The sequence below is a fragment of the Megascapheus bottae genome, chromosome 9, assembly GCF_031878675.1.
Source record: "Megascapheus bottae isolate mThoBot1 chromosome 9, mThoBot2.hap1, whole genome shotgun sequence".
Lineage (NCBI taxonomy): Eukaryota > Metazoa > Chordata > Mammalia > Rodentia > Geomyidae > Megascapheus > Megascapheus bottae.
The window spans coordinates 22,178,915-22,204,800 of NC_143517.1; the positions used below are offsets into that span (position 1 = coordinate 22,178,915).

A 25,886-nucleotide genomic window follows, 5' to 3' on the forward strand; every position below is an offset into this window, starting at 1 on the left:
TTCTTAAGTGGGGCAGTGGCAGGGAGGGACACAGACTCACTATTGATGCAGTTTCAGTTTTTCTCTGTGTGTATGCAATTATGTACACATATTTGTATGCATTATTAACTCCTTGAAAGGGTTAAGTTTAATTAATTGAACTCTTTGAGCACTTAATATCCCACATGTCTATGTTTTACTTTCCCCCTGCATTTTGCAACTTAATTGTAAATGGTATACATTTAAACTAAAGGTGTAAGAGTTGAATTAAGATGGCCAATATGTGAAACTACTAATGTTCTTGAGAATAGACAACAGATGACCATGAGAACATTCAAAACTCAAGCCATGACAAATACCCTTTGATCCAGGGTTAAGGCACATGCACTGCACACAAATGCCACGCTGGTAACTGAGATGTGTAAATTAAGTGAGCAGAAGTATTTGAAAGCCTGGTTAGCAAATGTCTCTGATTTGAACACCCTGCAAAGGGAGAGTGAAAAGCATGAGAAAGGCCTTCTATATAGCTGGTGAATGAAGTGCTGGCTGTGGGTCTAAGGCGACTGCAGCCCCCCCTTCACCTCCTCCCCTCCCAAAGCCCTAGCCTCAAAGAGACTCTCACCTCATGCTACTGCCATGTATTCATTACTGATGGACAACTTGCTTATATGAAGCTATTTTTGCTAAGCAAGGGTGGAATTACATTTTCCCACAATATTTCTTTCTCTTCAAATGCATTTATAGCATAAAAGGCATCACCATTTAGTCTGGGAAACTAGATGGCCTTCTGTATCACTTACCTGTGAGCAGTATCTAATGGAAGTCTAGAGGGACTCAGTCTCCCAGCAGAATTAACAACAACCTAGAATTAGCATCTGCAGACAATAGTATGTTTGTTCGTTGGCAGAGCAACTCAAACTCACTGCCTCCTGACTGTCCAGCTTGTTCTTGTAGTAGCACCACTGGCGAGCATGGGGCAGGTCCCCATTTCCACTCGCTTAGCTCTGTAACTCTTTTTTTTCCCCATATATTTTTATTGTAATTAATAGAAGGGTTACATTATATTCACCAGATAGAAGGTGCATTACTTCATAAACATTGATATTCTTTCTCATGTCTTGGTCCCCATTTCCCTCCCCCCACCCCAGCCCCTCATCTTGTTTTCCTCCCTTCCCTATCCTATTTCAAATAACCAAATAAGCATATATACAATATATCAGATAACCAGGTGAAATACTGTAACAATATGAGATAACCAAGGGACAGCAAAAGAGATGAGAGATAACATAGTACATTAAGGACAACAATCACTCATTATATAACTTTTGCTTCTATATCCTGGAGGTCCTTTCATTTATTATCTCTGTAACTCTTACCCTGCAAGAGCTAATTCACCAAGGCACTTAGACACCAAGGAAGTATGACTTCAGTTCATACCATAAAAACTCCTTTGTAGTGGTCATTGAAAACAAATGCAGAGTCCCTTTCCAAACAAACAGACAAACAAATGTGTGAGATACACACACACACACACACACACACACACACACACACAAGCATGAGAGGATTAAATCTCATCAAAGACTGGAAACAGATGCACGTGAAAGAAACGACCCATTATGACCAGCCACCTCTTGTGACCTAGAATGCTTGCAAAAGTCATTCTATGACCACACCTAAGTGTTAGCAATCCAGGTGGGCTGCTATCTAGCTTTTTTTGGTATTAAGTCTTTGCCTGGCACTGTGTTCTTTTCAGGAAGCAACAAAAAACCCTAGACCTTCAAAATCTACGTGTCATTCCTCCCTTCATTCCTCTACCATTTAGTACAGAGATGTTTCTCGATTTTCTGTGGCTGTTGGTACTCTTTACACTTTGCCCTATTGTAACAAGTATTTAAAATCTGCTTTTGTTGAAAAGCATACTTTGGCCTGCAATGTACAAGGTAGAAGAAAAGCTTCTGTACCTTTGCCTTTTGTCATTTGTTCCTGCAAGTCACTTTTACAGTTATCTTAGAACCAAAGGAAGGAGGAAGATGGAAGGCTGGATCACCCACCATCCATCAAAGACTCGTTGTAACAAGGGCTCTTCGGACCAATCCCGATACCACTTCTGATATCACTCAACTACGATCTACTCACGAATAGATCCGAAACCTTCATAAACCTACAGAGGTTTCAATCAACTACTTATGCACATACTTTGCCCTGTCCCTAATTCTTTATTTAAAATTTTATAGGTTTACATACAATTGTGAGTAGATCATGACTTTACGTTTTGAAGATGACCCAAGATGTACTGATATGCTGTCTTCCTGTACCACACACACGCCATGTAATAAATGTTTCTCTCTCCTTTACCATTTCTCCTAACATGTCAAACAAAGGCAAATGCCATACCTTGAGATGTGGGACCCTGTAGTTTAGGGGTTAAAACCCTGTTTTCACTACCTGTGCTTTAGGATTCAGAGACACTCTGTGGTCCCACTGTATGATTCTCTGGGAAACCGAACACATATTGCACACCACAGGGTGCTCGGCTAGTTAGTAAAGTTTACTAATATAGGGCCAGGAGTGTGGCCTAGTGGTAGAGTACTTGCCCAGCATGCATGAATTCTTGGGTTCAATTCCTCAGTACCACATAAATAGAAAAAGCCAGAAGTGGCACTGTGGTTCAACGGTTAGAAGCTTAGGATCAGTGCCCAGGCCTGGAGGTCAAGCCCCAGGATTGGCACACACACACAAATAAAGTTTACCAATATGATACAAATCATCATGGAGAAGTTCTTTACCAAGGAAATAGTTTCTTATGGGCCTGAAGGTAGTAAGGTTTGAACTCTGGGATTTGTGCTTGCTAGGTAGATGCTCTACTACTTAAGCCATGCTCCAAGCCTGAAATTGAGTTTTTCATAGATAATTGGTATGTTCATTTTGATTTCTTCACTTAGAAATCTGTTGACCAGCCGGGCACTGTGGCTCAATGCCTATAATCCTAGCTACTATGAGGAGGCTGAGAACTGAGGATTGTGGTTCAAAGCCAGCTTGGACACTAAAGACCATGAGACTCTTATCTCCAATGAATCAACAGAAAACTGAAAATGGGGCTGTGGTTCAAGGAGTAGGGTGGTAGCCTTGAGCTGAAGAGCTCAGAGACAGCACCCAGGCCAAAATTCAAGCCCCACGACCAACAAAACAAAAAACAAAACGAAACAAAAAAAGAAATCTGTTGTCCTCTAAAAGCAATTGTTAGAAAGACAGTGATAAATGTAATAAGGTGACAGTGATGAATGTAATAAGGTATAATATATGTAATATGTATATAATAAGGTGACTGCTTCGAGAAAAGAATCCAAAGTGGGGTGGAAGCAGTGTACTGAGAATGTGCTATGAAGTGAATTAAATATGTACTAGGTACATATGTATAATTTTTTTTGCCAGTAGGGCTTGAACTTAGGGCCTGGGCACTGTCCTTGGGCTTTCTCAAGGCTAAAGCTCTACCACTTGAGTCACAGCACCACTTCTGGCTTTTTCTATGTATGTGGTACTGAGGAATTGAACCTGGGGTTCATGCATGCTAGGCAAGCACTCTACCACTAGGCAATGCTACCAGCCCTGTAAATAGTTTTGATTGCCACTTTACAACATGTCTGAGACACATAATAAATGCAGATTATTTTATGAACTTGTCCCTTTCATTTCTTCCATTATGGGATTCATTTTCGGGTTAATCTGTGCAGAGTAAATGGTTCATTGTGTTATCTCTTAACTATACTCCTCTCACGTTCAGATATATCTTTAAAAGAAATCATAGTACTTGCTGGTTCTGCTGCTAATGTTAGGTGCCTGAGTTTGGGGCTGTCACAGAATTTACAATTGTCACTATGATAATCTTACGAATCAGATATGTCATGTTTGAGATCTTGGCCCCAGGTTTGCTGATCATATGTAGCTGGAGGTGGGAGTCATGAGGTTTGGAAGGTAAGGAGGTGGGAAGGTGGCACAGGCAGGGAAATATCCTGGGCATAATTCAAATTCCCAATGCTGACATTCAGATTCCATGGATAATCTATTATAATGTACTGAGATTCATAAAACACCTTTAAAGGAAGAAGAAAATGCAACCATAGTCAGTGAGTGTTCTGATCGCTCTAAGCTAAGAACTGTTTTACCTGGTTGGTAGAAATCAGGCGACAGCTCCCTGGCCACAGCTCTCGCAATGTCACATTCCTGGCGGGCGGCCACTGCAGCCTGATCAGCAGCATCAGCTTTTGCTCTGGCATGTGCAGTCCTGCACGGGCACAAAGGGGCCAGTCAGCAAAGGCAGCACCTTATTCATTACGCAGGGGTAAGCAAACTTAGGGACATGTTCATTCTGATCATGGTCTGACCCTGGCAACAGGCACTCTCAGGGTGGTATCGCTGTGACTTGTCAATGATGACAACAGTGGTGAGAACCCCATGCTCCCCCCCATATCCCGTCCCATCCTGTCAGCAGTTTCAGTTCTTCCAAGCAAACAGTAGGAGACATATCTGTGTTGCCTGAGGCCATTGGTGGTTGATAAAAGCACTGGATCGACTCAACTGCTCCCTGTGCTTGGCTTTCATCCTTGAAATTACTGAAAGTAGACTTTGAGCACAAAATTAATGTAGTGTTCTTGGATCAAAGTCCTATAATAAAATCAATATGGGTATCTGATGACGAAAAGTCTGCCTACTAGCAGGCTGATAAAATGGTTCTTTGGGGTCAAGTTAAACTGTTACTGAAAAGGCTTATCGATTCCTATGGTGTGAACAGTTCCATCCTGGCCAAATTCAGGTGCTTAGTGTGATATGACTGTGTGTGGAGCTAGAATGAGCTGTGACTCACTAGCTCTCACCTGCCAGCTTAGGAGGGTCAACAAGGTGTCCATTTATTTGTTTTCTCAATATGTTTCTTTTATGAGATTCAAAGAAGATAGTAGTGAGGTCCAGAAGGTGAGGACAGAATGGATTATGGAATATTCCATCCCTTCTCTGGTTTATCCTTACTCACTGAAATCTTAACTTTCTACAGGGCTGGGGAGAAAACAGTAGGGAAAATAATTAGGCTTCTTGGGCCAGTTGTTTGGCCTAGTGGTAGAGTGCTTGCCTAACATGTAGGAAGCCCTGGGTTCCATTCTTTGGCTACCACATACATAGGGGAAAAAAGCAGGCAGTGGGTCTGTGGCTCAAGTGGTAGAGTGCTAGCCTTGAGAAAACCCAGGGACAGTGCCCAGGCCCTGACTTCAAGTCCCAGGTCTGGCAGAAGAAAATAATTCAGGCTTCTTATGGATTTATAGATGTCCATCCGCCCAAGAAGAGAGGACTGGAGGGTTGACAAAGCACTGGAGGTATCCATTCCCAAGGCAGGAAAGACTTGGTCCCATTAGTCTTTAGATGGTGAATAAAGGCACTTGTTTCTTTAACCCTATAAACTTTCTATCCTAATATGATCAGCATCAGGCAGGGCTATTGTAGTAGAAATGAAAGTCTGAAAGAAGTACACGCATTTATCTCAGAGACAAGAGATGGAAGAGTCAAGAATTGGCTCTGGGCTCCTGCTAATCTTGGGGGAAAAAACAAGTGGCACAGGGAAGAAGACAGAAGGCCCAACACCCAGGGCCAGACTGTAAAAGAAAAAAGGTGTTCTGAACTGAGGCATGGGGAGAGCTAGTAGGAAAAGCCATTTTCAGATTACTTTCTACAACCACTTCCTTCATACTGTGTGCTCTTGGTCTATCTCACTGGAGGCTAAACATACTAGAATATATGATTGATAGATTGGCCTGCCTTCCTTCCCTTCCCTTCCTTCCTTCCTGCCTCCCTGTCTCCGTTCCCTCCCTCCCTCCTTCTTTCCCTTCCTTCCCTCCCTTCTCTCTCTCTTACTTAAGATGGGGGTCTCATGATACATTCCAGGATGACCTCAAGCTGACTGTATAGCCAAGTATGGCCTTGAATTCAAATCCTCCTGTTTCAACATCCTGAGGGCTGGGACTCCAGGTATGTGCCACTATGCTTAGCGCTGAGATTGGGATTTTGGACCTTTGCTATAAATCCCAATGCATAAACTAAGTAAATGGCCATAGCATTTACTGAGGATCTACTTTATGAATAAATACATGAATGATATTTTCTTAGGAAGTTACTTAAAATTAAGTGAGATGGCAAAACTATGGACAGTAGAAATGAACAATGGCTGTCAAATACTCAGGCTAAGGGTTCAGGGTACAAGTAGGAAGGGAGAAGAGGTGGAAAAGAAGGCATTTTGAGTGGAGTGAAACAACACTGTGTGACCCTGTAGTAGGGGATAGCTTAATGTCAGGCAACTGTCAAAATCCACAGACATACAATATGGAGTGGATCCTGGTGGAAATGATGGAAATTAATATCAATGAACTGTTGGTAGTGCCACATAGGGGAAGCTGTGTCACATAGGAGAAGAGAAGAAACATACATATATATGTATCTATGTATATAGGCAGTTTTTCTGGCAACTAAAACTATTCTAAAAAATAGTCTATTAGGGCTGGGAGTTTGGTAGAATGCTTGACTAGCATGCACAAAAACCCAGGTTCAATTCCTCAGTACCACGTACATAGAAAAGGCTTGAGGTGGTGCTGTGGCTCAAGTGGTAGAGCTCGAGCCTTGAGAAAGCCCAAGGACAATGCCCAGACCCCAAGTTCAAGCCCCAGGATTGGAAAAAAAAAAGTCTGTTAATTAAAAGTGAGTGGATTAAGTTTTAAGCATCCATATAGTTATTTCTGAATTATGCAGGATATTTCCAATTGTATCTGTCCATGGCTATTATAAAACATGAAAATGGAATGAAGTCAAAGGCTAAGGGAACATATTCTTCAACGATTGGCTGGAGTGTCCGTGTGTTACCATCTCTGGTAATGGGGTGCTTGAGGTTCATCTGCTGTACCCGATAATCAGCAGATGGCCTCTGTGAATGTTCTTTTGGTTTCTCAGAACCTCAACTTTTTTCTTTTTTTTGCTGAGGGCGACTTTCCCTTACCTGCTATTCTTAGCTAGAGCCCAATTATGTCCAGGTATCATAATTAATGAAGCCATAACAGGAGAGCCATTCTGCCTAATAAAATGTCACCTTCTAGCCCTTTGACCAATCTGTAAAACACTTTAATACAAAAGCAACACACCACTATATCGTCTAACAAAACAGAAGTATCTTCTCCATCAAGTTTTACAACATGCTGAACAGATGATCTTTCTTGCAAATGTATATTGGAAGGCCAGCATCAGGGAAGCTTCATTTGAATGCAACACTTCTTTCTTTCTTTCTTTCTTTCTTTCTTTCTTTCTTTCTTTCTTTTTTTTTTTTTGCTAGTCCTGGGCTTGAGCTCAGGGCCTGGACACTGTCCTTGGACTTTCTCAAGGCTAGAGCTCTACCACTTGAGCTTCAGCACCATTTCTGGCTTTTTCACTATGTCTGTGGTACCGAGGAATCGAACCCGGGTCTTCATACATACTAGGCGAGCACTCTACCACTAGGCCAAACTCCTGGCTCAACCCTTTACTTTTCTATTTGTATTTCCCTATAAGACCCAGCTCAGCGACATCCCCTTCCCATGTACCCTGTTCCAGGTGTCAGGGTTCTTCCTGCAGAGCTGGTTGATGTGCCCAAAGCCCCTCCACATCTAAACCCAGAGGTCAGTGCAAAAGCTTCTAGTGAATGTGAAAACCAGCAGCCTACTCTGAATTATTTACCACCAAGTTCATGGGACCACAGCTGCTGCCATGTCTAGATTTTATTCAGATGTAACCTGGATTGCCTTTGACTCATGTTGGTGAATTTATATGTCCAACCCCAGACCCAACTCCAGGGGTAGATTTTAGTTAGCTAGTTGCTAAATGTTTTGTTGCTTCTGGGGTGGGGGCGGGGCTATACCAGTCAGTCTGGGGTGATCCACTGAAATCTCTCAATATGGATCCCATCTACTATAGCCAGTCCTAGGGGAAATTTACATGCCTCAAAGAAATATGATGCCCAAGACCCATCTCACTCACTCAAAAGACAGCTGACATTTCTAAGCCTTTAACCCTCGAGAATCTCCACATACCACCATCACATATATTGCCCTCCACTGAAGACACTACGAGTGACTGAGAAGCAGATCCTCTCAGTGCAGCAAGAGCTGCGAGTTTCTCTTTCAGGGCTCTGTTTTCACGAGATAAATCAGTACGCAGAGAGCCAGAGTAAGCAGGGAAGACAGGAGAGCCATGCTAAACTCAAGAGGCTCATGTGGTCAGCCAGGCTCACAAAGCAGCTGCCGGACCCATTCCCGGACAGACAGCCACCCAGTGACCAGAACTTCTGAATCATCTCGCCAGACATCACTTGTAGTTAAGACCATCATTACAACTGGCTTTTTAAATAGTTATTTGATGACTAACTTCTCCTCTTCTCTCCTCCCCTCTTCTCCCTGTCTCTTTCCTCTCTTGTCTGCACTTTTCTCTCCTCTCCTGTCCTCTCTTCCCTCTGCCCTTCTTCCCTCTCTCGTTTTGAACTAATCAAGGCTTCATGAGCTCTCAAATCACTTTACTCAGAAGAAACTAACCTAGTTTCCCCAATTTTTCTTTTTGGGTATGTTTTTTAAGAAGCAGCACGCTCAATTTTTCTTAAACTTGACAATGCTTTTACAAAATGCATATTCAACTTTACACTGGACACATTCAGTACAGCTCCCCTGACAAGGGAGGCAGGTGTGTATATACCCACCTCACTTCCTGGTTTTCAGTCTTTCTTCTAACTGCCTGATATGGCTGAAGAAGAATTTAATCCAGAATGCATCATGATTTTGCTAAAGGTAAAACTGCAAATATTTACAGATCACTATTCCTCCCCCGCCCCCAAGACCTGGGCCCTGTCTTAAACCTTTTAAGGCTAGCATTCTGTCACTGGAGCCAGCACCCGTCTAGCCTTTTTCTGGGTAGAATCGAACCCAGGGCTTTGAGCACTTAATCTACACTAGGCTACCCTCCTGGCCCACAGTTTTAAAAAATGCAGTCTCTTCCTACAAATAAATTGCTTTGAAATTTGCTGATTTTAGTCTTTAACCAAGTAAGTTTTAGGGTCTTTCTTTGCAATTGCTTTCATAGCTAAACCTTTGAAGAAAATCATTATTAGGAAATGTTAAATATAGGAACAATTGGCATGTGAAAAACCAAATCTCAGCTGATGGCAACATCAGTTTGTTAGTTGCTTAAGCCAAGATGTGTCAGTCGTTTGAATGCCTCCCTTTTCTCACACAATCCCTGCACTGTCAGTTAGTGGATGTGGCAAAATAACTATCCTTAGAATATAGTTCTCAATGCAAGCATTTCTTGATATCATTGGGGCCCAGGTCTCATTACCATAGTTACAAGGTCACTGCAAAGGTACAGCTGCCCTCTCTGCCTCTCCAGCCTTCTGCCTTGCCCTTCTCTTTCCCACTCATTACTTTTAGAAATGACTGATAACAACCAGAGATCCATTCCTAGGTTATGGCATCATGGGCAATAATCTGCAAAAGATATGATCTGTGAGTCTTCTTTTTTGGACTGTGACATTATTCATTGATGTGAGACCTACATTTGAGAAAACCAATTATCTTTTTAAGAGAAATCAGTCTGTGGAGAAAGGAACTCTTCATAGGAACAAGACACAGCTAGCTATATACACCTCTGAAACTCAAAGGCATCATTTCTAAGTAGCCAGCACTGGCTGTGACACTGTTTCTTCCGTCTAGATTTGATTCCCTGTATGAACACCCTAATAAGGCCCAAGCTAAGCTCTTCAAGCTAAGGGAAATGCAGGGCCCTTAAATATCCTCCCAATCTCTAACTTTACCTAGCAAGCACAAGGTCTTACATTCAGTCTCCCGAAGACTGAATTCTTAGGTTCTGATTTAAAGCAAAGGACATCATCATCAATTAAGCCTATTTGTCTTGCCTTTCTCTAAAAGTGATAGAAGGTTATTTAGACATAAAAAATATACAAGGGGTTGAAAATTGCTATCGAAGTTTGATATTTGATGTTTTGCACATGTACTAGAAAATAGGCTTTGAAAACATTCAGAGCCAGGGAGTAGGTCAAGATCTGTTTGAGCCATAAATGGTTCTTATGAGATCAAAAGATAAACCAAATACTTTTATTACAGAAATGCTTTCACATAACTGTAATAAGTATCATACACTAGGCTTTTCATCCAGAGGAGGAAGGAGGAGCCAAGATCCATTTAAAGAATGTTTACATACCTTTCATAAAACCCATCCATTGTGTGTTATCACGTTTATAAGGACTCAGGTAATGCAATGCCCTTATTGTATAGGGCTAGGAAAAATTGGGTCTCTGAAAATACAGGAGTTTGCTTACTTGTACAATGTAGCCTGAAGTATATTCTATTGTTTCTCTTCATGTTAAGGCTCTAAGGAAAAGTGGAGTAAGACAATCTTCAGTGTATGTATATAGTTTTTTTCTCCAACCACAGGACTCTACCTCTAGGCATCCAATGGTAGGATTGCTATTATGTTTGTGACTTATCATGAAGTGCTGCAAACACTTTCTGGAAAGTGGCAGTATATTTAAACAAAACAGATCAATACATAGGCTCAATGGTTTCCCTCATTTGTTCTAATCAGTAGAAACCTTGGGCTCTCCTAGCGGAGATTTACAATAGAACAAAACCTAGATACATAAGGCCATATAGTATGACGCTAAATGAAAGGACCTCCAGGATATAGAAACAAAAGCCATGTAATGAGTGATTGTTGTCCTTAATGTACTATGTTATCTCTCATCTCTTTTGTTGTCCCTTGGTTATCTCATATTGGTACAGTATTTCACCTGGTTATCTGATATATTGTATAAATGCATATTTGGTTATTTGAAGTCAGATAGGGAAGGGAGGAAAACAAGATGAGGGGCTGGGGTGGGGGAAGGGAAATGGGGACCAAGACATGAGAAAGGGTATCAATGTTTGTGAAGTAATGTACCTTCTATCTGGCCAATATAATGTAACCCTTCTATTAATTACAATAAAAATATATGAAAAAAAGATCAATATACTGTTGTGTTAAGTTTCCTTAACTCAGCTCATCTCAGTGTGTTTATGCCCAGCACACAAATGTCATGACAGAGATAGTAAACTCTGCTCTGCAAACTCCTTTCTATTTAGGACATTTTTCAAGCTTGGAAAGTTAAACTGTCATTCTTAACTACTTTACAGACTTTCTTTCCTGATCAAAATATAATTCGTTCAGTTGTTAGTTAAGGCACATTGCTCATTCTTGATTGGAACATAACCAATGTCATTTATGTGTTTCACTGGTGCTGGGAAATAAACCCAAGGCTTTGTGTATTTTAGGCAAGTGCTGTACCTCTGAGACCATACACATACATACATACATACATACATACATACATACATACATGCATGCATGCATATATATGTATATATATTTAGATTTTGAGGCAGAGGTTTTCTTATATAGTCATTTAGGATTCCAGGGGAACACTATCACTACCAACTCACTGAAATTTTGCTTTATAAAGTATCTAAACTTTATCATTTCATGTTACTTATGCATTGAGAAAAAGCTGATTTTTTTGGTGTTTTAGTTTTGAAATGTTTTGAAGAGTTAAAATGTATTAATATTAAAGACTGAAATGTCTCTTTAAAACTTAACCATTCTCAAGCCACTAGATAGAGAGCAGTATTTATAAATCATGTAGCAGAAAAGGGTTAGTATTTAGAATATCAAACTGTTCCTATAGTTCAACAAGAAACCTTATTTAAAAATGTTTGTATGCTCTGTGTTCAAGGCTAGTGCTGAATCACCTGAGCCACAGCTCCATTTCTTGCCTTTTCTGTTTATGTGGTACTAAGGAACTGAACCCAGGGTTTTATGCTAGGTAAGCACTCTACCACTAGGCTACATTCCTAGCCCCGAATCTCTGAAACTCTTATCTCCAATTAATCACCAAAAGGCCTGAAATAGAGATGTGGCTCAAAGTGATAGAGTGCTAGACTAAACCAAGTAAACCTTAGGGACGGTGTCCTGGCAGTGAGTTTAAGCCTTAGGACTGGCATACACACAAAAAATGGCAAATGATGTGAATAGACATTTCTTCAAAAAAGATATAAAAGTAGCCAGGAAGCACCTGAAAAGATGCTCCTTATCACTAAATGTGAGGGGAATGTAAATGAAAAGCACTTTCATGTTCATTAGGACAGCTACTATCAAAAGAACCCAGAAAAATAACAAATGTTGGAAGGTCATAGAGAACTTGGAACCTTTATTCGGGAATGTAAATAGTATGGCTCCTGTGGAAACCGTGGTTCCTTATAAAGTGAAAGATGGAATTATAGTATGACTCACCAACTGGCTGCAAACTCCAAAGAACTGAAAACAGAGTTTCAAGGAAATATTTGCACACCTTCAAAACAGTAATCTATACCAAAGGTAGAAGCAAGCCCGATATCAATGGGTAAACAAAAAAGTGGAAATAAACATTGATTCACATATCTTTTATCTCTAATTTGGCAGCGTAGTGGCTGGTGGGTTAGGAGGGAAAATGGGGAAAGGTTAATGGGCAGAACATGGTACTTGTACAAGCTGAAAAACTCCTGGTGACTGATTGTATGACGGTGTGAACAGATCTGTGTACTGAATAATGGTCAAACAGGTAAATTTTATGTCATCTGTCTTTTACAGTTTAAAAAATTATCAACTGATGAATAAGTATTCACAAAGCATACAATGTCCAGAGGAAGTGAGGAGAGATAGCTGAAGGTCGGGTTCTCCACTGAGAAGGTGCTATGTTAACCTCAGCTATAAATGCTAAGAAGCTATCTTAGCAGAAAGAACAGCGCTGGAGGAATTTCAATTCCAAACTTTAGACTCTATTACAGAGCTATAATTCTCAAAGCAGCTTGGTACTGGCACAAGAACAGGCCTAAAGACCAATGGAATAGAACTGAGGACCCAGATATTAAACCACAGACCTATGGCCACCTAATCTTTGACAAGGGAGCCAAAAAAAATAGAACGGAAGAAAGACAGCCTCTTCAACAAGTTGTGCTGGCAGAACTGGTTAAGCTCCTGCAGAAAACTAAAGTTGGATCCTTCTTTGTCACCTTGCCCTAGAATTAACTCCAAATGGATCAAAGACCTGGAGGTAAAAGCTGACACACTGAAAACTTTACAGGAAGGAATAGGAGATACACTAGGCCTCCTTGGCACAGGTCGAAACTTTCTTAATAAGGACCAAGAATCACAACAAATCAGAGAAAGGCTGGATAAGTGGGACTGCATTAAACTGCAGAGCTTTTGTATGGCAAAGGACATAGCTAGTAAATTAATTAGGAAGCCTACAGAGTGGGAGAAGATCTTCACCAACCAAACAACGGACAAAGGCCTCATATCTAAACTATATCAACAACTCAAAAAATTGAATCACCCCAAAACTAACCTCCAAAGTAACAACCATCCCATTAAAAAATGGGCCAAAGACTTAAAGAGAGTCTTCTCTGAAGGAGAAACAAAAATGGCCTATAGACACATGAAGAAATGCTCAACATCTCTGGTCATAAAAGAAATGCAAATCAAAACAACTCTAAGATTCCACCTCACTCCAGTTAGAATGGCCAGGATCAGGAAAACGAAAGACAACAGATGCTGGAGGGGATGTGGCCAGGAGGGATCACTACTGCACTGTTGGTGGGAGTGCAAACTCGTTCAACCACTATGGAAAGCAGTGTGGCAGTGCCTCAAAAGGCTAAACATAGAGCTCCCCTATGACCCAGCAATTCCACTACTTGGCAGAAACAAGGACATACTAAATCCACTAGCACAACAATGTTCATTACAGCACTATTCACCATAGCAAAGATATGGAACCAACCTAGATGTCCCTCAGTTGATGAGTGGATCAACAAGTTGTGGTATTTGTACACAATGGAATTCTATGCTGCTGTCAGAAAGAATGACATCTCCCCATTTGTTAGGAAATGGAAAGACTTAGAAAAAATCATATTAAGTGAAGTAAGCCAGACTCAAAGGAACTTAGGCTCAATGGTTTCCCTCATTCGTCATACTCAGTAGAAACCTTGGGCTCTACTAGCAGAGATCTGCAATAGAGCAAAATCTTGATACATAAGGCCATATAGTATGAAGCTAATTGAAAGGACCTCCAGGATATTGAAACAAAAGCCATATAACGAATGATTGTTGTCCTTAATGTATTATGTTGTCTCTCATCTCCTTTGCTGTCCCTTGGGTATCTCATATTGTTACAGTATCTCACTTTGTTATCTGATATATTGAATTTATTTGTATTTGGTTATTTGATATTTGATAGGGAAGGGGGGAAAACCAAGACGGGAGGGGGGTTGGGGGGGAGGGGAATGGGTACCAAGACATGTGAAAGGGTATCAATGTATGTGAATTAATGCACCTTCTATCTGGCAAATATCATGTAACCCTTTTACTAATTACAATAAAAAATTAAAAAAGAATAAATGCTAAGAAGCTAAATGAGGGATGTAGCCCTTAGCTCTAAAGTAAAGGAAACATTTTAGGAACGTGTCAGAACTTCAAAATCTAAGGGCACACACCTCGTGTTGGTTAAGCTAGCTCTTAAAGCCTAGTAGTAAGGATCTCTTCAAAAATGTACTGGAATGGATAAACATAATGAGGAGAGGAATGTTAAAGGTAACCTCAAGATTTCCAACTAGGTATGCACATGCATGCCTTCACTACAGAGACAAATGGTGAAGGCCCTGTTAAGAGGGTGAAGGTGATCCTGAGATTGGTTTTAGACAAGTAGGATTTTACATGAAATGCAAGGCTATGATGCAAACTAAAGGCTTGTGTTATAAACAGAAGCATAAAATCATGATGAACTCAGTGAAAGGTAAAAAAAGAGTCCAAAAACAGAGAACACTGGGTGCCAATGGCTCAAGTTTGTAATCTTGGCTCTTTAGGAAGCTGAGATCCAGAGATTCACATCTAAACCATTCCAGGCAGAAATGTCCTGTAGATGCTCACCTCCAAATTAACTAGCAAAAAGAGGTCTGGAGGCATAGCTCAAGTGATAGAGCTCGGCCAGGAAAACAAGCCAAGCATGCAGAATATCCCAAGTTCAAGCTCTAGTACTGGCAAAGTAAAAAAACAAGCAAACAATAACAACCCCCGCCCCCAAACTGGAGGATCCAAACCAAAGTGCCCTAGGAATCTGGTAGAATAAATGACACTAGAACAGAGATAGCAGTACTCAGGAAGCTGATAACTTTTCACAGAATCCCTCAAGATCTTGCTCTTGGAAGCATTGTGTCTCTTTTAGTAGTTATCTGGGCCAGGTCTGAATTTTTTTTTTTTTAAATTTTCTCTAGGGCAGCTTCATTTTTCCCAGCCTGAGGCTCATATGTGTGTTGTCACTGGAGCAAATGCTGGTAAGAAACTGAGAAAGGTATAGTTCATCAATCCTGCCCTTTGCTGGGGAGGAGGGGCCAAGTAAAGGATGCTGACGCTGATAAGACCATGTGAGAGGACAAAGTTTGAGAAGCCCATTGCTAAAAGCCAGATGGAAAGGAGTCTGTGAGGAACTGGACAGAGGAAGCGGAGGAAGCAGGTGTCGGCCACATGCTGAAGACTTTTGACCTAGAAAAGGAGGAGGAAATTTGGACAGTAACCAGAAGAATTAGCTGGGTCCAAGAAAAAGATGTTTTATTTATATTTTACATAAATGAGAGCTGATCTTGTTGGGAAATAGAGAAAAGGATGTACAGAGAACAGGAAAAAAATGAAGAAACCTTAAAAAGATGACAATTGTTAAAAGCACGTGAAAGACATAGGAGAGGAAAAAAGTAAAAATAGTGAGGAGCTGATCCAATGCCTTAAGGTTATGTGAAAGATGATATGCTCCAAAGTGACAGTGTCATGGGTTTTTGAATCAGAGATATTTGAGGAATCACTATAGTTTATCATGTCCACTGTACTTCCATTTCTTCAGAACTAATTTAGAGAGGATATTTTCATTTATTAGTCTTTTTTGTAAGGAATGGAAGAGAAGAACATCAGAATTGCTAAGTAGGACCAGGAGAAGTGGAGTTCAGAAGTTGGTGTGATTCTGCATTGTTCTCTTGTAGGGTTCTCTTTTCTATGAAAGCAGAGAAGGGAGAAGGTGGCCTTGATGCAGACTTGGAACAGAGTGATAAGGAGCATGGTGTAACTCACCTCAGAATTCTGGGTAGGAAGTGGACATAGCCAACAGCAGCAGGTATGAAATAGAAAGGGCTGAGTTAGCATGGAAGGAAAAATGTAATGTCAACCTCATAGATGGAACATCATATCCATTTTACTTTTTATGGTTTTAGGTATTCTTTTGGCTGGTGAAATTGTGGTCTCTGTGTTTCCTACAGCAAATTTTATAGAAACTATTATTTTCACTGAAGTTGATTTATTACTACTAAACTAGATTTAACCAAGTTATTTAAAAATGAATGCATGGGGCCAGGAGTTTGGTCTAGTGGTAGAGTGCTTGCCTAGCATGCACGAAGGCCTGGGTTCGATTCCTCGGTACCACACACATAGAAAAAATCTGGAAGTGGTGCTGTGGCTGAAGTGGTAGAGTTCTACCCTTGAGAAAGTCCAAGGATAGTGCTTAGGCCCTGAGCTCAAGACAGGCAAAAAAAAAAATGGATGCATATTCTTATACAATGAGGCTAGCTAGATATAATCATTATAACATTTTCTCTTTGTGGCTATCCTGAAAATATATGGATGTACCTGAAAAGAACTTTGCAACCTTTGAAATTCAAGAAACCTTGGCTGGGCACGGGTGGCTCATGCCTATAATCCTAACTACTCAGGAGGCTGAGATCTGAGCTTTGAAACCAGCCCTGGTAGGAAAGTAATGAGACATTTATTTCTAATTAACCACCAAAAAAGCCAGAAGCAGAGCTGTGGCTCAAGCTGTAGAGTGCTAGTCTCAAGCAAAAAAGCTCAGGGATAGCACCCAAGTTCTAGGTTCAACTCCAACACTTAGCACACACACCCCTGCCCCACCCCCAACACACTGGTCTCTAATCAATTTCTAATTTTAATACAGTTATGGTTCTTATTGAAAAATGAACAATTTAAGCTTTCTTCTCTTCCACATATATATTTTTAAAACCAGCTTTGGCAGAGTTTCAAGGGAAATAACAAAGGTTAGAGAGCATCTTACAAAGGACTATAGGACAGGTTTGGTTGTCATCAAGGTTATTCTTTAGCAGGAACATTTTTAGATGGTGTTAAAAATACTAAAGTCTCATCCAATTCACAGTTTCTTCCCCCAAATGCCAAATTAGTAATTATTGTCTTCAAGCTTAAACGGAAATATCAGGAGATCACCCAGTTTCTCTTGAATTCTTAAAAGGTTTTGTTCTTGAGAATCTCCAAATTGTTTTTGTTGTATTTACCTGTTTTCAGCATTTGCTGTGATAAAATGAGAACACTGATGCTCAAAAATAAAATGATACTTTATTCAAGGATAATGAGAAAAAAGCAAGGGCTAAGTAATGCCTTATATAATGTATAAAGCAGTGTGTATCTTTTCCTATTTAGTACTTTTAGATAAAAGTAATACTTGGTATACTTTTGGGGGAAAAGTATTTCTAAGTACTTTTGAAGATGGATATAAAAATGTATGCTTTTTTAGATGCAATGATTTAAATGAAGTCAACAGAAGAATCTTGTTAAGCTGTAACTCAAAATAATAGCAAATATTTCATCATTTCCTTCTGGTCCCGATAGACCATTAGATTTCCAAGACTTACATCATCACATTGCTTGGAATATTCTTGCCCAGGAGACTGCTGTCTATGTAGGTATATCTCCTCCCTGCAGCCCCCTTCCCTGTCCCATACTAAGGTTGGAAGTTAGGGCCTCGTACTTTCTAGGCAGGCACTCTACTGCTGAACCATACCTTAAGCCCCTTTTTTGTGTGTTATTTTTGAGTTATGGTCTCATTTCCTACCTGGATGCACAAGCAGCTCATGATCTGCCTTCTTTAGGCATTCCCATCAGAGCTGAGATGACAAGTACCACCACACCCTCCTTATTCCACATCTCAGTGGAAGAAGGGCTCTCACAGATTTTTCTGTTGGCCTGGCCTAGAAACACACCAATATCCTGAGCTCAGCTTCTCTCCATTCTAGGATGACAAGTTCCTGCTGCCATTCCTGCTGCTATGGAGTGAGCGGAGATTGGATTTTTTCTACAGGGGCTAGCTTCGAACTTGCATCTTCCTGCTCTCAGCTTCTAGACACGGTTAGTGTTATGGACATGAGTTGGTGCTTAGCTCTAGGCATATCTTAGTAAGATTTTAACCCTTGTTTGTCCTCATTGAAGCAAATTCCTTTCTCCTCTAAACATAGAAACATAATAACCTAGGGCTTTTATATTTTTGAGTTTGCTTTGTAATCATATCTATCAGTTTAACAACATCAATTGTAGCCAACAGTTTCAATGCTGTAAGATGATGACTACTTTGTATCTATTATCAAAAATTTCTGAAGAGGTACTAAATGCTTGGTAGCAGACAGCCAGTTTTGAGGAAGAATACATAAATGTATAAAAATATACATACTATACAGAAATTTTAAGTATTTATATTTGATTGAGAAATGTATTTGGCCCAGCTCATGTTAACTACTGTTATAAATAAAAGTTTCCTTTTTTTCATTTGGGATTAATATTTTACTTATTTCTCTTTCATGAAATATTTTTTTGGTTTTGTTACATCTCAAGGAAATAAAATATATGGAATTAAAAAAAAACCCTAAATTCACCATAGCAAAGATATGGAACCAACCCAGATGTTCCCCAGTTGATGAGTGGATCAACAAGTTGTGGTATTTGTACACAATGGAATTCTATGCTGCTGTCAGAAAGAATGACACTGCCCCATTTGTTAGGAAATGGAAAGACTTAGAAAAAATCATATTAAGTGAAGTAAGCCAGACTCAAAGAATTTAGGCTCAATGGTTTCCCTCATTCGTCATAATCAGTAGAAACCTTGGGCTCTCCTAGCAGAGATCTGCAATAGAGCAAAATCTTGATACATAAGGCCATATAATGTGAAGCTAATTGAAAGGACCTCCAGGATATTGAAACAAAAGCCATATAATGAATGATTGTTGTCCTTAATGTACTATGTTGTCTCTCATCTCCTTTGCTGTCCCTTGGTTATCTCATATTGGTATAGTATCTCACTTTGTTATCAGATATATTGAATTTATTTGTATTTGGATATTTGAAATTTGATAGGGAAGGGGGGAAAACCAAGACGGGAGGGGGGTGTGGGGGGGGAGGGAAATGGGTACCAAGACATGTGAAAGGGAATCAATGTATGTGAATTAATGCACCTTCTATCTGGCAAATATCATGTAACCCTTTTACTAATTACAATAAAAAAAATAAAAATAAAATAAAAAAAACCCTAAGAAGCAATTAATCAACCAAACGAAATCTTCCAGGAAAGAAATGAATAATTTAAAATATTGATGAAACTCTTACATGGACTAACACTACCTTGGTAACTAGTTAAGTCAGGGCAGCACATAATTTTAAATTACTGTTTTACTAGGTATAATATTGAGTTCTATTGTCAAATAAAGCTTTATTATAGGAATATCATGTAATTCAATTCATAGGTTAAAAATGTCTCCTCTGCCTAGAAAGCCTCATTACAATGGTATTGTTCTTGATTCTTGATGAGAAATCATTGAACTTGAGTCAGTCACTCGATCTGACTGATCTAACTAAAAAATGTCATCTGCTTTACCTAGCTTTGGAAATACCCTTCCAGACCTCTAAATATCTGACTAGGCCAAGATGGAAGCTATACTGCAGCATCCCAGGCTGTTCAATATCGTGTGTCATTTCCAAGCCTAGAATCTAGCTCAAAAGCCCACATTCTCCTTCCCTTAGCCATCTACTGGCAAAGAGCCCTAGCCTCTGCCATTTGCCACTTGTTCTGAGCTATTTTAATTCTGGACAAGTTGTGGTAGTAGGCTATATTTAAATTGGCCTACACTGTGAAGAAACCTAGCAAAGGCACGTGGCACCTTTCCCCTTTTTGACATGATCCAATCGCATTTTGGCTCTCAGTCAAGCTATAGGAGACTCCGCATCATATACCTCCCAGCACACACTCGCTTGATTCCTACTCCCAGTTCCCCGGTGTTTTATCACTCAACTGGGTGGCGTGAGCCATGGCAAGGACCCAGGGGATAGTCACCAATAATTTTAAGAATAAACTGAGGAACACAGGTAAGAATAAAAGGAAAAGCACAGATGCTGCTGGCTTTTGGCTGAAGACCACAGGATATTAATAGAACAATTTTCCAAAGACCCATTGCTAGATGAGAATTTTATGAAATATACTGTTTTTGTTGAAAAAGCTTTGAAAGAAATTTCACCAGCTCAAATAGCTGGCTTTCTCAATTTTCTGAGCTTTAAGAAGTAGATATGCTAGGAAACTCTTTGTCTTACTTCCCCCCTCTCCCGCCCCCATATCCCCTCAGCCCTTCCTTTTCATTAGTTTCTGACTTTTGGTGCTAGACAGATGTTGAGTTCTTACCTGCAGTTATGCTATTGCCGCACAGCAGAAAGAGGGGTTGGGAAGGCTCTTAAGTCATTAACAATGAAAGAGAAACATAAACAATCATTTTCTGTAGCTGCTTGGTATACCTTTCAAAGTGAGTCTAAAGACGGATTTCCCACTGTTCCGAGGAATCAATAAACAGATTTTTATAAAATACTCTCCCACCTCCCAGTTTTGCTTTGGGTGCTGAGTCTACTTAGCTGTCAGTGGATGAGAATCCAGTCTACTTAACATAACCATATCCCTCTAAAAAAGCAAATTAAAAAAAAAGATTTCTACCAGTGTACACTGGAGCTATTTACTTGGACTGCTTGAGCTATGAGAACTTTCCTGCCTTCAGCCAAGTTTCTACTTTTTTCCCCCTTTTTGCTGAATGAACATACTATATCCAAGCAGGTAGTAATAACTGCCCAGACTCTTGATGTTTTCTGGGATGAGCGAGAAAACAATTTTAGAAACAGTAATCACAGCCGGGCCCGGTGCTTCACGCCTGTAACCCCAGCTACTCAGGAGGCTGAGGATCTGAGGACTGTGGTTTAAAGCCAGCTCTGGCAGGAAGGTCTGAGAGACTCATCTCCAACTAACCACTGGAAAATTAGAAGTGGTGCTGCGGCTCAAGGGGTAGGGTGGTAGCCTTGAGCTGAAGAGCTCAGGGACAGCACCAGGCCCAGAATTTAAGACCCATGACCGACGAAAAGCAAACAAACAAACACCCCCCCCCAAAAAAAAACCCACTAATCAAACATATAGCCTAGTCAATTAACAAGAAACAACTTTTAAGTATCTTTAACAAAGGAAGGGCCATTAGTAGACTATTTGGTTACTTATAGTTAGTCAGGGGTACAGACTTTCAAATTTACCTCCTCAGTGGCAAAACACAGATGAAGAAAATAAATCAAAACAGAGGTGATCTGTTTTTACTGGGAAGACATACAAATGCCACTCGATAAAATGATGATTTAAATTTCACCAACACAACTCACAATAAACCCTATACTACACTTAGGGTACTCATATTCAGACAAATAACGAGATGTCAATAAATCAGTGCTCCACAAAAACTACTAGTGAGTCAAGCATTTCCTAACAGATGGCCAAGAACTTGCCACAGAATGCTGCTAATGAGAAGATAATCGTGTCCACACCCCAACAGGTAATGGGGACATCAGGTCCCTAGAGACATTTCAAATTCTTTAATGTATAAAACAAGACAGGCATCAGGTTTACCTTAAAATGTGGGGCTATGAGGCGAGCTCTTCCTCATTCTGTTTTAAGAAAGATGTCTGAGAGATGAGTCTTACTTAGGTCTGAATTAAGGCAGAAAAGAGATGAAAACAACAGACCTGAAATGATTATTATTAGAGCTTCAAAAGATATATTCCTAATAACTTGTAATTATTAGTTCAACCTGTACTCCCGCATGAGCCTCTGTGTAATTATTAACTATCATACATATATAGATCCTGTACTCTAAGCTTAAGATGAACAAGGTTTATGGGTTATTATTTCTAGGAATGACAAAAGAAAGAATTCCTATCACATTTCTTAAAGAGGACAGGAAGGAAATGAACATTAAACAGACAAATAAAGCTCCAAGTGGTAGAGGCCAGACTACCACCTCCACCACCACCACCACCACCAACAATGGAATGTAGGCCAAATTCCTGGGTTAAGAAAAGAGTAGTGTATCTCCTATTCCTCCTTGTAAAATTTTCAGTGTGTCAGCTTTTACCTCGAGGTCTTTGATCCACTTGGAGTTAATCCTAGTGCAGGGTGACAAAGAGGGACCCAACTTTAGTTTTCTGCAGGTGCTTAACCAGTTCTGCCAGCACCACTTGTTGAAGAGGCTATCTTTCTTCCATTCTATATTTTTGGCTCCCTTGTCAAAGATTGGGTGGCCATAGGTCTGTGGTTTAATATCTGGGTCCTCAGTTCTATTCCATTGGTCTTCAGGCCTGTTCTTGTGCCAGTACCAAGCTGTTTTGATCATTATAGCTCTGTAATAAGAGTCTAAAGTTTGGTATTGAAATTCTTCCTGTGCTGTTTTTTCGGCACAGGTCGAAACTTTCTTAATAAGGACCAAGAATCACAACAAATCAGAGAAAGGCTGGATAAGTGGGACTTCATTAAACTGCAGAGCTTCTGTATGGCAAAGGACATAGCTAGTAAATTAATTAGGAAGCCTACAGAATGGCAGATCTTCACCAACCATACAACAGACAAAGGCCTCTTATCTAAAATATATCAACAGCTCAAAAAATTGAATCGCTCTGAAACTAACCTCCAAAGAAACAACTATCCCATTAAAACATGGGCTAAAGACTTAAAGAGAGTCTTCTCTGAAGAAGAAATAAAAATGGCCTAAAGACACATGAAGAAATGCTCAATATCTCTGGTCATAAAAGAAATGCAAATCAAAACAACTCTAAGATTCCATCTCACTCCAGTTAGAATGGCCAGGATCAAGAAATCTAATGACAACAGATGTGGAGGGGATGTGGCCAGGAGGGATCACAACTACACTGTTGGTGGGAGTGCAAACTCCAACCACTATGGAAAGCAGTATGGCAGTTCCTCAAAAGACTACACATTGAGCTCCCCTATGATCCAGCAATTCCACTACTAGGCATTTACCCAATTGTCCAGAAACAAGGACATACTAAATCCACTAGCACAATGATGTTCACTGCAGCACTATTCACCATAGCAAAGATATGGAACCAACCCAGATGCCTCTCAGTTGATGAGTGGATCAACAAGATGTGGTATTTCCACACAATGGAATTCTATGCTGCTGTCCGAAAGAATGACATCTCCCCATTTGTTAGGAAATGGAAAGACTTAGAAAAAATCATATTAAGTGAAGTAAGCCAGACTCAAAGGAACATAGGGTCAAAGGTTTCCCTCATTTGGTATAATCAGTAGAAACCTTGGGCTCTCCTAGCAGAGATTTGCAATAGAGCAAAACTTAGATACATAAGGCCATATAGTATGATGCTAAATGAAAGGACCTCTAGGATATAGAAACAAAGGCCATATAATGAGTGATTGTTGACCTTAATGTACTATTATGTTATCTCTCATCTCTTTTGCTGTCCCCTAGTTATCTTATATCGTTAGAGTATCTCACTTTGTTATCTGATATATTGGATATATTTGCATTTGGTTATTTGAAATTGGATAGGGAAGGGGAGAAAAACAAGATGAGGGGTGGGGTGGGGGGAGGGAAATGGGGACCAAGACATGAGAAAGGGTATCAATGTATGGGAATTAATGCACATTCTATCTGGTGAATATAATGTAACCCTTCTATTAATTACAATAATATATATGAAAAAAACCATATTCCACATGTGGGGAATAGCATAAGCTTCTTTGTGTGATATTCTTCTATAACAATAAAAGCATACATGAAAAAAAAAAAGAAAACGAGTAGTGAATGGAAGAAGATGATCCTTCATGTCCATACTATCTGTGCGTCTGTGCTCCACCCATCCTACAAAGCAAGGCTAGTCTGATGGTGTGAGCAGGGAGATGACCTGTGTCTTGCAACAGGAAGTTAGCTTAGAAGTAATGGCTCAGCACTGGGAGTAACAGAACAACATGCACATTTTTTTCTGTTCCAAAACTTGCAATCCATAAAGTACTACCACTGGAAAGAAATAAACCGATGGCTATCATAGATGTAGTAAGAAACAATTATTAATGATGATGGTGATAATTATGATTGTCCTTTGCTTTTTATGTGTCATATTTTACTTGAATTATTGAGAAGTTTACCGGCAGTAGCTCCTATAGTAGAGCTGGTAGGGAGCTGGCTTGAATGAAGGTAAGATTTTCACCTGAGTACAAAAGTGCACATACACACCCTTAGTCAAGCTACAGATTTCTCCTAGGTCGCAATCTTCCAGACTATACTTGATGTTCATCATCACCTAAATTTCTAAGATGATTTTCAAAAAGTTTTATTAAACTAATGTATCTATATCACCTTATCCTGTGAGTTGATACTTGAATACAAAATGATCTTTCAGGGATAAGTGATTATTTTGGTTTAGGGCTGCATGCATAATGACCTATTTGACAAATGATTAGTAGTTCTATTTCACCCCTGAAATAATCTCACTTCAGGATAAGAGACTTTCTGAGTTTGCGCTATCTCCTTGGACCCTTGTTCTAGGTATTGTCAGCGTGGCATGGTGAGGTTCTCGTTCGCTAGAATGCAGCAGGTGATACCTGCCAAACTCTCTACAGTGGGTACTTTTCACCCTTGGGGTGGCGGATGAAGCCTTTTGCCTGCCAGGCTGCCCTGTGGCAACTCATGCATCCCATCCCAGTCCTGCTGTTCTCGGGCCATCTGGAGGCTCTGGCTGTTCCCTGTCCAGCTCTTGCCCTGGGCATGTCCTCAGGTGTCTTTGCACTTGTAATATTTGGCCCTGAAAACCAGGCTATTGTGACAACTGTGGCATGAAAGTAATCTTGCATTAGGCTGGTATAATGGAAATTTTACTGCATTCCTGGATTTGCCCTATAGGTATGGACACATTATTTAGACTTTAAAAAGTGCCTAACTAAAAATAAACTTATAAACTGGGTGGCTTATGCCTGTAATCCTAGCTGCTCAGGAGGCTGAGATCTGAGGATCAAGGTTCAAGTCAGCCTGGGCATGAAAGTTCATGAGACTCTTACCTCCAATTAAACCACCCGGAAACTAGAAGTATCGCTGTGGCTCAAGTGGTAGAGTGCTAGCCTTGAGCTGAAGAGCTTAGGGACAGCACCCAGGTCCACAGTTCAAGCCTCATGAATGGCATTGGAACATACTCCCAAGTTGACTTTGCTGCTATTTGCTGAGAGCATTTCAATAATGAGTAAGAGCAAGTGTTCTAAAGTCATTTTGCCTGGATGTGAGCATTTCATGTGACCACTCATGAGCCTGAACTTGGGGCCAGTTTCTCATCTTCATTATGTCTCAGTTTCTTTACCTGACAACCTAGACAGCAGCAGAAACTGATTTTCAGCTCATATAGAGCATAGAATGAATATACATTCAGCACTATACACAGAATTGGTACCCATTAATAACAAAGTAAGTTTCTAGGTAAGTGATATATTCACCGGGTTCTAGAACATACCAAAGACTAACAGGATGAGTATGCCATTCTTTCTGATATTAACCCAGCCAATATATCAGTGCTGCTAGTTTTTAAAAGGAACCTGCTCTGGGTGCAGATGTGGTGGC

General features: G+C 40.2%; 2 protein-coding genes across 5 annotated transcripts in view; both read right to left on the reverse strand.

Annotated features, from left to right (window-relative positions):
• Stau2 (staufen double-stranded RNA binding protein 2) overlaps nt 1–25,886 on the reverse strand; it is a 616,065-nt gene that overhangs the window by 565,564 nt on the left and 24,615 nt on the right. The window lies entirely within an intron of this gene.
• Nucleotides 1–25,886, reverse strand: part of Jph1 (junctophilin 1) — an 85,169-nt gene that overhangs the window by 15,541 nt on the left and 43,742 nt on the right. For all 4 annotated transcript variants that reach the window (XM_090338960.1, XM_090338958.1, XM_090338959.1 and 1 more), the window contains exon 3: nt 4,146–4,264. In XM_090338960.1, coding sequence (XP_090195086.1) covers nt 4,146–4,264 — 119 coding nt within the window. The remainder of the gene's footprint in view (nt 1–4,145; nt 4,265–25,886) is intronic.